General features: G+C 38.7%; 1 protein-coding gene across 1 annotated transcript in view; it reads right to left on the reverse strand.

The window, feature by feature from the left end:
• Nucleotides 1–13,101, reverse strand: part of tmem131 (transmembrane protein 131) — a 91,461-nt gene that overhangs the window by 14,678 nt on the left and 63,682 nt on the right. The window contains 6 exon segments of the mRNA XM_034207032.1: nt 2,171–2,326; nt 2,735–2,920; nt 9,124–9,310; nt 11,159–11,301; nt 12,583–12,734; nt 12,848–12,920. Coding sequence (XP_034062923.1) covers nt 2,171–2,326; nt 2,735–2,920; nt 9,124–9,310; nt 11,159–11,301; nt 12,583–12,734; nt 12,848–12,920 — 897 coding nt within the window.

Here is a 13,101-nt window from a genome sequence, read left to right on the forward strand (position 1 = left end):
AGTTACAGGGTCTATGCAGGAATCCTGAAGTCAAATGTAAAACCTTTTAAGACCTTTTTCTAGACCCTTTCCATACATTTTAAGACCTCATCGCTACTTGGAGTTCTAACCGGTTACCTTGGCGACACACTTTACCTCACATTGACTATATACAGTATTGATTGTCCTTCCTCCTTATCTTCAACCATTTGGACCATTTATATACTTATTGAAAACAAGCTACAAAATGTAACACCTTGGGAAATGCCGTTATACTTTTTAATAGCCTTAATTTTCGCTAAATTGATTTATCAACTATTAATACTTTTTAAGACCCTGCGGACACCCTGAGTTAACTCAATATCTGCAGACAAGACTTTTGAGGATGTTGTGAAACCAATGTCTGTCATTTTATAAACAAACAATAAATAAATAACAAAGGAAATCCACCCCTAAAAACATTGTTAGTTCTGAAATCATAAACCTGCCTCATTCCTTCACATAAAGTCATCATATACTTTTTTAAGTCAAGTATTACAAACTATTTCGAGACCCTTCATTATACTTAATATCCCGACAAAAAAAAAATACATCCTTTTCATCCAATCGAGATTTATTTTTGAAAAAAGCCCAGCCCTAATGAAAACGTTAGCTAGGCTTTAGTGCCAAATTAAATATATTAATATTGACTCCTGATTTACGAAAATCATGACCTCCCTAATTATTGATATAACATAGCATAGATGAGTAACACCTACGTCACTTCCGGGCGAAAGTTGCGGCCCCGCCCACTTTTGGGGGAAAACACCGCTGTCATTTGAATGGCGGTCAATACAGATTCTGAAGTTTCAGGATCCGATCAGAAATGTAAGAAAACCGTGGATTTTCTGATCTTCAAAGAGCCCGATTATAATGGCCAGTCAGGCAAACAATTATATTCAATCATTTGAAATCGACAATTGGGCTCGATCTATGGTTAAATTAAAATCAGTAGGCGAGGCTGTAATTTTTCGCCGGCTGTTACTCTCATGAGCGAGGCGGAAAATAATAGTTTTGTCATGCCAACAAGCTGCTGTGTTGTTTATTGCACCTCAAACATTAAAACAAATCCAGAGTGGGCGGGGCCGTAAAGTGACGTAGATGTTACTCTCATCTATGGACATCGATCACCAACTGCTATATTTAACCACATATCGAGCCCGATCGTCGATTTCCAATGATTTAATGTAATTGTTTGCCTGACTGGCCATCGTAATCGGGCTCTTTGAAGATCCAAAAATCCACGGTTTTCTTACATTTCTGATCGGATTGGCAAAAACTTCAGAATTTGAATTGACCGCCATTCAAATGACAGTTTTGTTTTCCCCCAAATGTGGGCGGAGCCGTCATTTTTGCCCGGAAGTGAAGCATGTGTTACGGCCCGTCCACACAGCGGCGTGCGTTGAAGCTTCCAACGCTTCTGCCCATTCACTTTGAATGGGGTGACGTCACTTTTAGCCGAACTGCATTTTGGGAAGCGACGTGGAGCGTTGCTGGCTTCAAAAGTTGAGCAATGTTCAACTTTTGGCGCCTCGGCAGAAGTGTCAGCCAATGAAATCCTGTTTATGCAAATCTGCCAGTACAAGCGCTAGCCAATCAAACCGCGTGTATGCTGGGAGAGACTACGCAGGTCATTTCCTCATATTCAAAAAAATTGAGGGAAAATTCATTATAGCGGTAGTGAATCACCCGGTGCTGTATGATCAGTCTCTGTTCATCTACCGGGATACAAACCGGAGGAGCGAGGCATGGAGGGAGGAGGCAGAGACAGTGGGTGAAACTGGTAGGTTTTCGCCTGTTTGGGGATTTTATATCGAGTTTACTTCGTTTTAACATTGCTATTGCTCTGTATGTCGGGGGCGGGAGATTCATGTGATTGGTTGTTGGTCGCAAAAAATCCCCAAGCTTCAGACACGCCCACCGCCAAGCGTCAACGCACGCTGCTGTGTGGACGGGCCGTTACTCTCATCTATTAGACCTTCCAAATTTGTATATATGCATTTTATCTTCACTGTCCCTTTGCTGTAATAATACACATTTCCCTTGCTGTAGGTCTAAAGGATGTCTGCTTCTGATTCCTCTTAACCAGACTAACATATCTTTCTGTACATTGATGCTATCATGTGTTATTTTTAACTCTTTAGCCACTCACTTTGAATCGCTGTGAATCTGGACGATTTCCCTGAGATTAAACGGCCTCCCGGTCTCCATGGTGGAGTTGGTTTCCACGGAAACGCGTCTCTTGAACGGCTCCCAGATGCTCTGAGCCTCCAGGTAGGCCGTGGCGATCACCAGCAGAAACATGGAGCTGGAGACACCAGAGAAATGTTAATAATAATACATTTTATTTATAGCGCTTTTCTAAAAAAACTCCAAAGAAACTTTACACATTAATTACAGATTAAAAGCAGTTCTGAAGAGGTGAGTTTTGATTTGAACATGGTGAGATCGGGCCATGTATTATTATGTATTACTTACTTGTATTTTTTGTTTGGTTTTGTGATGGCTAACGTTGGATGACCATTTTAGTTTTCATTTCATATAGCACTGCATGAAATTACTGTATGAGCTGTTTTGTTTTATGTATGTTTTGTGTGTGCGAGGACCCCAGGAAGAATAGCCAATGCTCATGCTAGTGCTAATGGGGATCCAAATAAAGAATAAACGTTAGCGGTGTTTAAATCCAAAGTGTGCTGTATTGGCTGATGGAGCTCACCTCATGATGAGAGACACGATGATGTAGAGCTCGAGCTCCCAGCCGGGTCGGGGCAGCGTCTCGGCGCACGTTGCCAGCATGTGGTACGGCAGCGAGGCGTTCAGGACAAACACGAACTCAGAGCCTCCGCATGTCACCAGCTTGAGCTCCCGGATGACTCGGGAGGACGTGAAGTCGGGTGTAAACCTGCGAGGAGAAGAAAGGATAGGTCCAAAAAATATATAATTATGAAGATGAGGAAGAAGGGGGAATTTTAAGGGAAAAAAATACTATATTTTCAATAATGTGGTAAATTTATGATGAAAACCTATGATTTTAATATTTATTTATATCTCTGAGATTAAAGTAAAAACATTTACAACAAAAAAAGACAACAGAAAGACAGCCTTATATGTAAGACATAAGATGTATTCATGTCGTCACCCTAACAAGCTGGAATTAAGCTGAAGTACTAATTTAACATTTGAATTGAAGGCAGCTTTTTTTAACACATGTCTTTTATTGTTTTTTGTTCCGCAGTGTCTGATACAAATTATGTTACACTAATATTTTGTTAGTGTTATACTTTTCGTTAAATTAGGATTGTTTCAGACTTGGGTAAACCAAACATTAAAAAACAAACAAACTCTGGAAACATCATCTAAACAAATATTCCTAAATCTATATTTATTTCATCTTTAAATAAGTGCGACTAATCTGCAGAATGAATACTTTTACCACTTTAACTTTTACTAACGGATCATTATATAACATTGGATGAACCGATTCAAACTGATTAGTACATTTAATCTAATTTAGGATTTTGTTTAAGGACTTTATATTTTTTAGGCTGATAACATCATTAAGATATAATGTCAGACATTCAAATCTTAAAGCTCCCATGTCATGGCCATTTCTACTGATCATAATTCCATTGTTGAGGTCTACTAGAATAGATTTATAGTGTGCAGTTTTCCAAACTCACATTGGTTTCTCACAGCATCTCTGTATAGTATGTGTATTCACTCTCTGTCCCAAACGGCTTGTTGGAGCTCCTGCCCCCCCCCTCCCTCCCTATGAGCCCAGTGGCCGTCTGCGAGACAGCGAGACACGGCGAAACCCAGCCCGAACACACACACACCCGCAGCCTGGCTGGGAGTTTGTGTTTTTCACACACCGACTCACAGCCTCGCTGCGTCCCGCCGTCTCAGGGAGGAGAAATCGGCGGAGCTGCAGCTGAGAAAAGATTGAGTGTGTGTGTGTGAGAGGAAGTCCGCGGATTGGTCCACTTGGAACTATAGGCGCATTCACACTGCGGTACTTTTCCCACAAAGGTTCACGTGAACTTAGTTCATGTGAACTCTTTTATCGCGTTCACACCAAAAAGAGCCGGTACTAAAATTAGTTCATGTGAACCTTTTTACCCCCTCGAAAGTCACTGCTAGAGAGCAGGGACTTTCGAGCGGCTCTCTTGTGAGAAAAGAGCTACATTTCTGATTGGCTGGAAGGATTGCAAACCACGCCCCGCAGAACTCCCAAAAAGTTTTGTGAAGCCGCCATTTTATTATCCTCGCATTAGCATTATTAGCATTAGCATTAGCCCAGCGCAGAAACGCAGAGAGACTAACTTATGGCAACACAAAATAAAACATGGGAGCGGTGGAGATGAGGAGGTGTCGGCGTTCTGGCGATTTACTCGGAAGGCTTCAGTAGAAGCTGCTGGGAGTCCCAGCAGCTTCTACTGAAGCCAGTCCCCAACTCCGGGGACTTCCGGCCGGGGACTTTGGGCGGCAGTATCCGCCGTGAAGTGGTTTGCGGCCTGCCAGTTAACCCAAAGCAGAAGAAGAACAAGTGACGTCAGCGGCTTCATTTGCCTAATCCACCCCCAGGGACTTTTTCCAGTGTGAACGCGATCTGTACTTAGTTCATGCGAACTAAAGAGTTCACATGAACCTTTTTGGGAAAAGTACCGCAGTGTGAATGCGCCTAATGGGTCCATTTGGGTACGGGCACGTCACTGTACCCAGGAAGAAAAGGAGAAATCTCCAACGAGGCTTTCTGGGGCAGCATAGACAGGTCTTCTCTGTGTTAGAGTTTTACTCGCTACAGGGTGTACTTTGAGGGTTTGTGACTGCAGACCGTTTACATGCAGAAAAACCTTCATAACACACAAGGGGACGGGTCATAACCGGAAAAGCATGACATGGGACCTTTAAAACCTCAACAGAAGCATTGAGTGTTCATTTGGTTACAGCTCTAAAGTTTTCCAAGCTTCAAGTGAACCCTTAACGAGTTAATAAGTGTTTATTTTGGGAGTGGACTTGAACTTTAAGAAGAAAAAAATGGAGCGAGGGGGGAGACAGAGAGTCGATTCATCCTCTTACTCAGCCACAGAGTATTAATAGAGCTTCACACACACACTCAAGATCCCATGCAGTGCTTTAAATCAGACCAAAATCACCGTGTTTAAAGAGCAGTCACTCGCTGGTTCACTTACAGCAGACGTGGGAAGTAGTGGAGTACAAATACTTTGTTACTGTACTTAAGTACATGTTTCTGGCATCAGTACTTTACTCCACTACTTATTTTTCTGTTGAGTTTTTACTTTCTACTTCTTACATGTTGAACACAAATACCTGTACTTTCTACTTCTTACATGTTGAACACAAATACCTGTACTTTCTACTTCTTACATGTTGAACTCAAATACCTGTACTTTCTACTTCTTACATGTTGAACACAAATACCTGTACTTTCTACTTCTTACATGTTGAACACAAATACCTGTACTTTCTACTTCTTACATGTTGAACTCAAATACCTGTACTTTCTACTTCTCACATGTTGAATACAAATACCTGTACTTTCTACTTCTTACATTTTGAACACAAATACCTGAACTTTCTACTTCTTACATGTTGAACCCAAATACCTATATTTTCTACTTCTTACATGTTGAACTCAAATACCTGAACTTTCTACTTCTTACATGTTGAACTCAAATACCTGTACTTTCTACTTCTTACATGTTGAACCCAAATACCTGTACTTTCTACTTCTTACATGTTGAACTCAAATACCTGTACTTTCTACTTCTCACATGTTGAACTCAAATACCTGTACTTTCTACTTCTTACATGTTGAACTCAAATACCTGTACTTTCTACTTCTTACATGTTGAACACAAATACCTGTACTTTCTACTTCTTACATGTTGAACCCAAATACCTGTACTTTCTACTTCTTACATGTTGAACACAAATACCTGTACTTTCTACTTCTTACATGTTGAACTCAAATACCTGTACTTTCTACTTCTCACATGTTGAACTCAAATACCTGTACTTTCTACTTCTTACATGTTGAACTCAAATACCTGTACTTTCTACTTCTTACATGTTGAACTCAAATACCTGTACTTTCTACTTCTTACATGTTGAACACAAATACCTGTACTTTCTACTTCTTACATGTTGAACCCAAATACCTGTACTTTCTACTTCTTACATGTTGAACACAAATACCTGTACTTTCTACTTCTTACATGTTGAACTCAAATACCTGTACTTTCTACTTCTCACATGTTGAACTCAAATATCTGTACTTTCTACTTCTTACATGTTGAACCCAAATACCTGTACTTTCTACTTCTTACATGTTGAACTCAAATACCTGTACTTTCTACTTCTCACATGTTGAACTCAAATACCTGTACTTTCTACTTCTTACATGTTGAACCCAAATACCTGTACTTTCTACTTCTTACATGTTGAACTCAAATACCTGAACTTTCTACTTCTTACATGTTGAACTCAAATACCTGTACTTTCTACTTCTTACATGTTGAACTCAAATACCTGTACTTTCTACTTCTTACATGTTGAACTCAAATACCTGTACTTTCTACTTCTTACATGTTGAACTCAAATACCTGTACTTTCTACTTCTTACATGTTGAACACAAATACCTGTACTTTCTACTTCTTACATGTTGAACCCAAATACCTGTACTTTCTACTTCTTACATGTTGAACACAAATACCTGTACTTTTCTACTTCTTACATGTTGAACTCAAATACCTGTACTTTCTACTTCTCACATGTTGAACTCAAATACCTGTACTTTCTACTTCTTACATGTTGAACTCAAATACCTGTACTTTCTACTTCTTACATGTTGAACTCAAATACCTGTACTTTCTACTTCTTACATGTTGAACACAAATACCTGTACTTTCTACTTCTTACATGTTGAACTCAAATACCTGAACTTTCTACTTCTTACATGTTGAACTCAAATACCTGTACTTTCTACTTCTTACATGTTGAACTCAAATACCTGTACTTTCTACTTCTTACATGTTGAACTCAAATACCTGTACTTTCTACTTCTTACATGTTGAACTCAAATACCTGTACTTTCTACTTCTTACATGTTGAACACAAATACCTGTACTTTTCTACTTCTTACATGTTTGAACCCAAATACCTGTACTTTCTACTTCTTACAATGTTGAACTCAAATACCTGAACTTTCTACTTCTTACATGTTGAACTCAAATACCTGTACTTTCTACTTCTTACATGTTGAACTCAAATACCTGTACTTTCTACTTCTTACATGTTGAACTCAAATACCTGTACTTTCTACTTCTTACATGTTGAACTCAAATACCTGTACTTTCTACTTCTTACATGTTGAACACAAATACCTGTACTTTCTACTTCTTACATGTTGAACCCAAATACCTGTACTTTCTACTTCTTACATGTTGAACACAAATACCTGTACTTTCTACTTCTTACATGTTGAACTCAAATACCTGTACTTTCTACTTCTCACATGTTGAACTCAAATACCTGTACTTTCTACTTCTTACATGTTGAACTCAAATACCTGTACTTTCTACTTTCTTACATGTTGAACTCAAATACCTGTACTTTCTACTTCTTACATGTTGAACACAAATACCTGTACTTTCTACTTCTTACATGTTGAACCCAAATACCTGTACTTTCTACTTCTTACATGTTGAACTCAAATACCTGTACTTTCTACTTCTCACATGTTGAACTCAAATATCTGTACTTTCTACTTCTTACATGTTGAACTCAAATACCTGTACTTTCTACTTCTTACATGTTGAACTCAAATACCTGTACTTTCTACTTCTTACATGTTGAACCCAAATACCTGTACTTTCTACTTCTTACATGTTGAACTCAAATACCTGTACTTTCTACTTCTCACATGTTGAACTCAAATACCTGTACTTTCTACTTCTTACATGTTGAACTCAAATACCTGAACTTTCTACTTCTTACATGTTGAACTCAAATACCTGTACTTTCTACTTCTCACATGTTGAACTCAAATACCTGTACTTTCTACTTCTTACATGTTGAACTCAAATACCTGTACTTTCTACTTCTTACATGTTGAACTCAAATACCTGTACTTTCTACTTCTTACATGTTGAACACAAATACCTGTACTTTCTACTTCTTACATGTTGAACCCAAATACCTGTACTTTCTACTTCTTACATGTTGAACACAAATACCTGTACTTTCTACTTCTTACATGTTGAACTCAAATACCTGTACTTTCTACTTCTCACATGTTGAACTCAAATATCTGTACTTTCTACTTCTTACATGTTGAACTCAAATACCTGTACTTTCTACTTCTTACATGTTGAACTCAAATACCTGTACTTTCTACTTCTTACATGTTGAACACAAATACCTGTACTTTCTACTTCTTACATGTTGAACACAAATACCTGTACTTTCTACTTCTTACATGTTGAACACAAATACCTGTACTTTCTACTTCTCACATGTTGAACTCAAATACCTGTACTTTCTACTTCTTACATGTTGAACTCAAATACCTGTACTTTCTACTTCTTACATGTTGAACTCAAATACCTGTACTTTCTACTTCTCTCATGTTGAACTCAAATACCTGTACCTTCTACTTCTCTCATTTTCCAAACAGCTGGTTCCTTTAGTCTGAATGTGTGTTTGGTGCGTGATCATTATTCTTTAGAGTCATTGCGTGCCTATTGATTTGAACACGATCCGTGTATCCATCATTTCCTGGTCTTCTCTAAAGAAGAGGGACCAATGGAAACGTTGTCATGTTGCCGTTGTTCAGCATGGAAACATTCATTAGCTAACAATGACATTATTGTTCTATTAATATAAAGGGAGGTCAGGTACTCTTTAAAACAGCTGCTAGTTATGGGTACTTTCTACTGAAGTACATTTCAAAGCCTCTTTACTTTCACTTGAGTAAAGAAGTTTAGTCAGTACTTCTACTTTCACCAGAGTATTTTTAAACACTACTATCTGTACTTCTACTCGAGTAAAGGATGTGTGTACTTCTGCCATCTCTCACTTACAGTATGATGAGGTCTTTCGAAGCGTTGGGCTTCAGTGCAAACTCGGCACAGTTGAGAACTTTGAATCCGAAGCCCTCGCAGACCTGGCCGTTGATCTCTGCGGACCGGATGGTGATGGGCAGCAAACCCGTGTTCTCCACCCTGAACGTCCTCTTCAGCGTGAAGTTCGGCTCTCTCACTTTGGTCTCTGGAATAAAAGGAAGGGATTAAATAATAATTAAAGACATGTAAGATTTTCTGGGATAAAAATCACAAATTAACAAGATTTTATTCCATACAATTATTTTCTTAAATGTGTACGTTTACCATCTCAGAGAAATTGTGATATATTTCTCATGTTGATATGTTTCCTGTAAATGTGTGACCTTTTATCTTAAATAATTGTGGACCTTTTTCACAAACGAATGACTTCATAATCTCCAAGCTTTTCTCGTCAAGAGATAGAAAAGCGCATAATTATTAGGAGTTATGGTCGTTTTTATAATTCCTCTCTGTGAAGAAGACGCCTTCATCACAGTTGGCATAGGGGCATGGTAAAAGGCACACTGAGGGAAACACATTAATAACTTTGCTGGACATTGATCAAATAAAACCCAAGTCATTATTTGTTCAAGACAGCTTTATTTGAAGTCATACATAACGATGCTGTGCCAAAGTAACCTGCTTACCCTCTCGTTCAAGGTTGTGAAGTCCAAGCAGAGGAACAGAAAACTGCAGCCTTAAGTAGAGGCTCAATCAGTGGAAACACCTGTGCTCAATTGGAGCATACCATGTAGTGCACGGGCACGGGTGACAATTTTCTTCTGTGGTCAGAAATGTATCTTGACCTATTTGATTTATTGTGTTTAATTAGTTTGAACTACATTTTGAATACAGTAATTAAGGGTATAAATAGTTGATTGTCCTATGGGGCTTAACATATATAAACCTCTGGCCACAAGTGTTTTGAGGTTAGTCTGACTGTGGCTGTAGAGCAGAGAGGTACCAGTGATATTTCTTCGACCTGTACATATATATTGAGGTTTGTTTTTCTTTCTATTTTGGACTGTACAGTAGATCCTTGTTACTTTGTGTTCTTTCAGCATGTTGGCGGTTAATAAAAGCACTTAAGGATACATTCTTTGTGACTCTAGTCATCTTATTTAATTCCGAGTTTTTTCATCGACCCTTTTTGTAACACTCTCACAGACAGGATACACAATTTACAATATTTACTGGGCAGGGGGAAGGTGTTTATACTCAGAGAAAAATGTTAAAAGTTGTGAATTTAAAGGTCACCTATCATGCTATTTTTAGGCAATAGCACAGGTCTCAGATACAAATATATAAAAACATGTCTATGAAGTGTTTTGCTCAAAATACCAAACAGATCACCCATTCTAGCCATGCCTTATATCCCTCTATTTCACTTCCTGTTTCAAAAGTGCTGATTTGGGGTATAAAGCTTTAAAAAAATAAAAGAGGAGGGGTCTGAGCTCATGCGGGACCCGGCAGCTACTGTCTAAACTAAATGCTGCCGTGATGAAACGCCATATCATGGATTATCAAGGATTCTCTCTGAAACAGTTTGGAGCTCAAAGGCTTTCTCTCTTGCCGGTTATACCACAAGGTGAGTTCCTTTTTATTTCCTGCTTCTTCACACACATGCTCTCCAGTACAGGTTAGCTCTGAGTGTTAGCGATGCTAATGTAAACACTGACCATACGTCCAAAACAGTCGGGCATTGTTTCTGATAGCATCCTTGAAATAGTGGCTCTGGAGCATCCTTCCTCGACATTGAGAAACACCCTGTATGTGTGTATCTGTATCGATGTTATGCAACTGTCTGTATGCGTTTTATAATTTGTGAATTTAGGTTTTAGGATCCCCTCGAAAATGATCATTCTCTAATCTAATTTTCAGATACAACCAACCCTGATGTGATGTCGTCAACATATGGATGTGGCTTTGTTTAAATGAAAGTGTATCTAATCTGCCTTTCGTCCAGTGTAAATGCATCCCGGGGTCCCACAGATCTGCAGGAACACACACTCACTCTCTGTGCAGTCCTTCAGCAGCGCCTCGGTCATCTTGAACCTCAGAGAGCTGCCCTGACCCGGAGGCTTCCCCGCCACCTTCAGGCTCTCCGTCGTTCCTCTGCCGTGAAGAATGATGGTTTCGATCACCGTCAGATTATTCCTGAAGAGAAAACACAACACACAATGTTCAGAAGAATAATGCATACTTAGTTTAGTTATTGCCTTTCTAAAGACACAGGCTTTTTTCCATTACTCAGATGGGGAGACGGCATTGACGTCAATGAACATGACGATATCAAAATGCAATATTGATGTCAAGAAATACCAACGTTTCCTTATTTTTATTGACAATATAAACATGTTTTTTCCAATGCAGCAGTTGCACACAACATACAGTGACTACACTAACAGCGTTAATACTTTTTTTCCAAACTGATTTATGTGAAATTGTCATAAATAGGGTTTAAATTATTGAGTTATGGCCAAAAACTGGTGGTTTGAAGTTACAGTGACATTTACTTCTGACCACAATTATACCAACTTCTATATATCAATATTCCAATTACTTGAATACAGACTATTCTGCACTATTTCCATTATATTCTATTTTATTTACTTGCACTATTTTATCTGTTTTATTGTGTTGCACTGTTGGAGAAGCCTAAGATGTTCATCGTCATATCTACTAGGGCTAGCCCGAATACCATTTTTCGGGCTCCGGATATTCGGTAGTAATCAGCAGCGAACCACTTCAACATGTATTTCGGTGTATTCACGGCATTCATTTTGTTATTCTACAGTATTGTTGTTTTATAGTTATTTGTTAATGTAACCCAATTTGTGTTCTTTGAAATTGAAAAGGATATCGCATTGTGTTTGTTACTTTCGTTGCAGTTGTATATGTCTTAAGTGTAATTTGGCTTCCTATTTATGGACATGCTTTTATTTTGAAGGAGAGTTAGCGCAGTTGACAGGAAGTTGTTGTTGCTATGGAAACAACGTGACGGAGAAAAGTAATATCTACATATAAAGACGGAGAAAGTAAACGATAACGTTTATGGTTAAGTGTTAGCACCCCCCGAAGAGGCACAAGCTCTTACGTTGATATTGGAGATTTCAATAAATTCAATTTGGAAAAAAAAGGGGGAAAAAACGAATAACGACATTGAAACCCGAATAGTACTCCAACGAACGAATATTCGGGTACAGCCCTAATATCTACACTGTAGCTATTTGTACAAATGACAATAAAAGCCTTGAATCTTGAATTATCTAATCAGTTCCCCGTTGAGTCTAAGTGGACGTTTCTGCCTATTCGTGAAGAAATTCCCTGAACCAGTTCCTTCAATACCAACCGGATAACAAGGCTAGTATTAGCTACACAAGGAAAAGAAACCAACACAATGGAAACAGTTTATTTTTCTGTAATAACAGACATTACCTGACGATGAGGAGGGAGGAGACGCTGTGGTTGCTGGTGGGAGTGAACCTCACGTTGAAGGCCTTTATCTCTCCGGGCAGCAGCAGCAGGTTGTACACAAAGGGCCGGGTCGATCCCTCCACGAAGCCTGAGCTGCTCTTTATTAGGGACGTCTGCAAAACACACAGAGAGAGAGAGACTGTTAGACACAACCTGCGTCCACATGCAGCTCATTCATGCTCAATTAGTCGCTCAGAAACAGCCGATTCTCTGTGAACTCACTCACCTGGTTTCTGTGGACCTGGAACTCTAAGGTGCTTGTGTCGATGTTGATGTTGGATAGGTTTGCTAATGGCAGCCTGGAAGATACAATGGTTTTTGATGTTGAAATAAAGTTTAAATATCAGGAATAAAGACAAAATATTGAAGAAAAATGTCAAATTGTAGAGAATACATGTCAAGAATATTGAGAATAAACATAAAAACTAAGTTATAATGCTGATAAAAAGAGTCTAAATATCAACATAAAGTCTACATGTA

The sequence above is a fragment of the Gymnodraco acuticeps genome, unplaced genomic scaffold (assembly GCF_902827175.1).
Source record: "Gymnodraco acuticeps unplaced genomic scaffold, fGymAcu1.1, whole genome shotgun sequence".
Lineage (NCBI taxonomy): Eukaryota > Metazoa > Chordata > Actinopteri > Perciformes > Bathydraconidae > Gymnodraco > Gymnodraco acuticeps.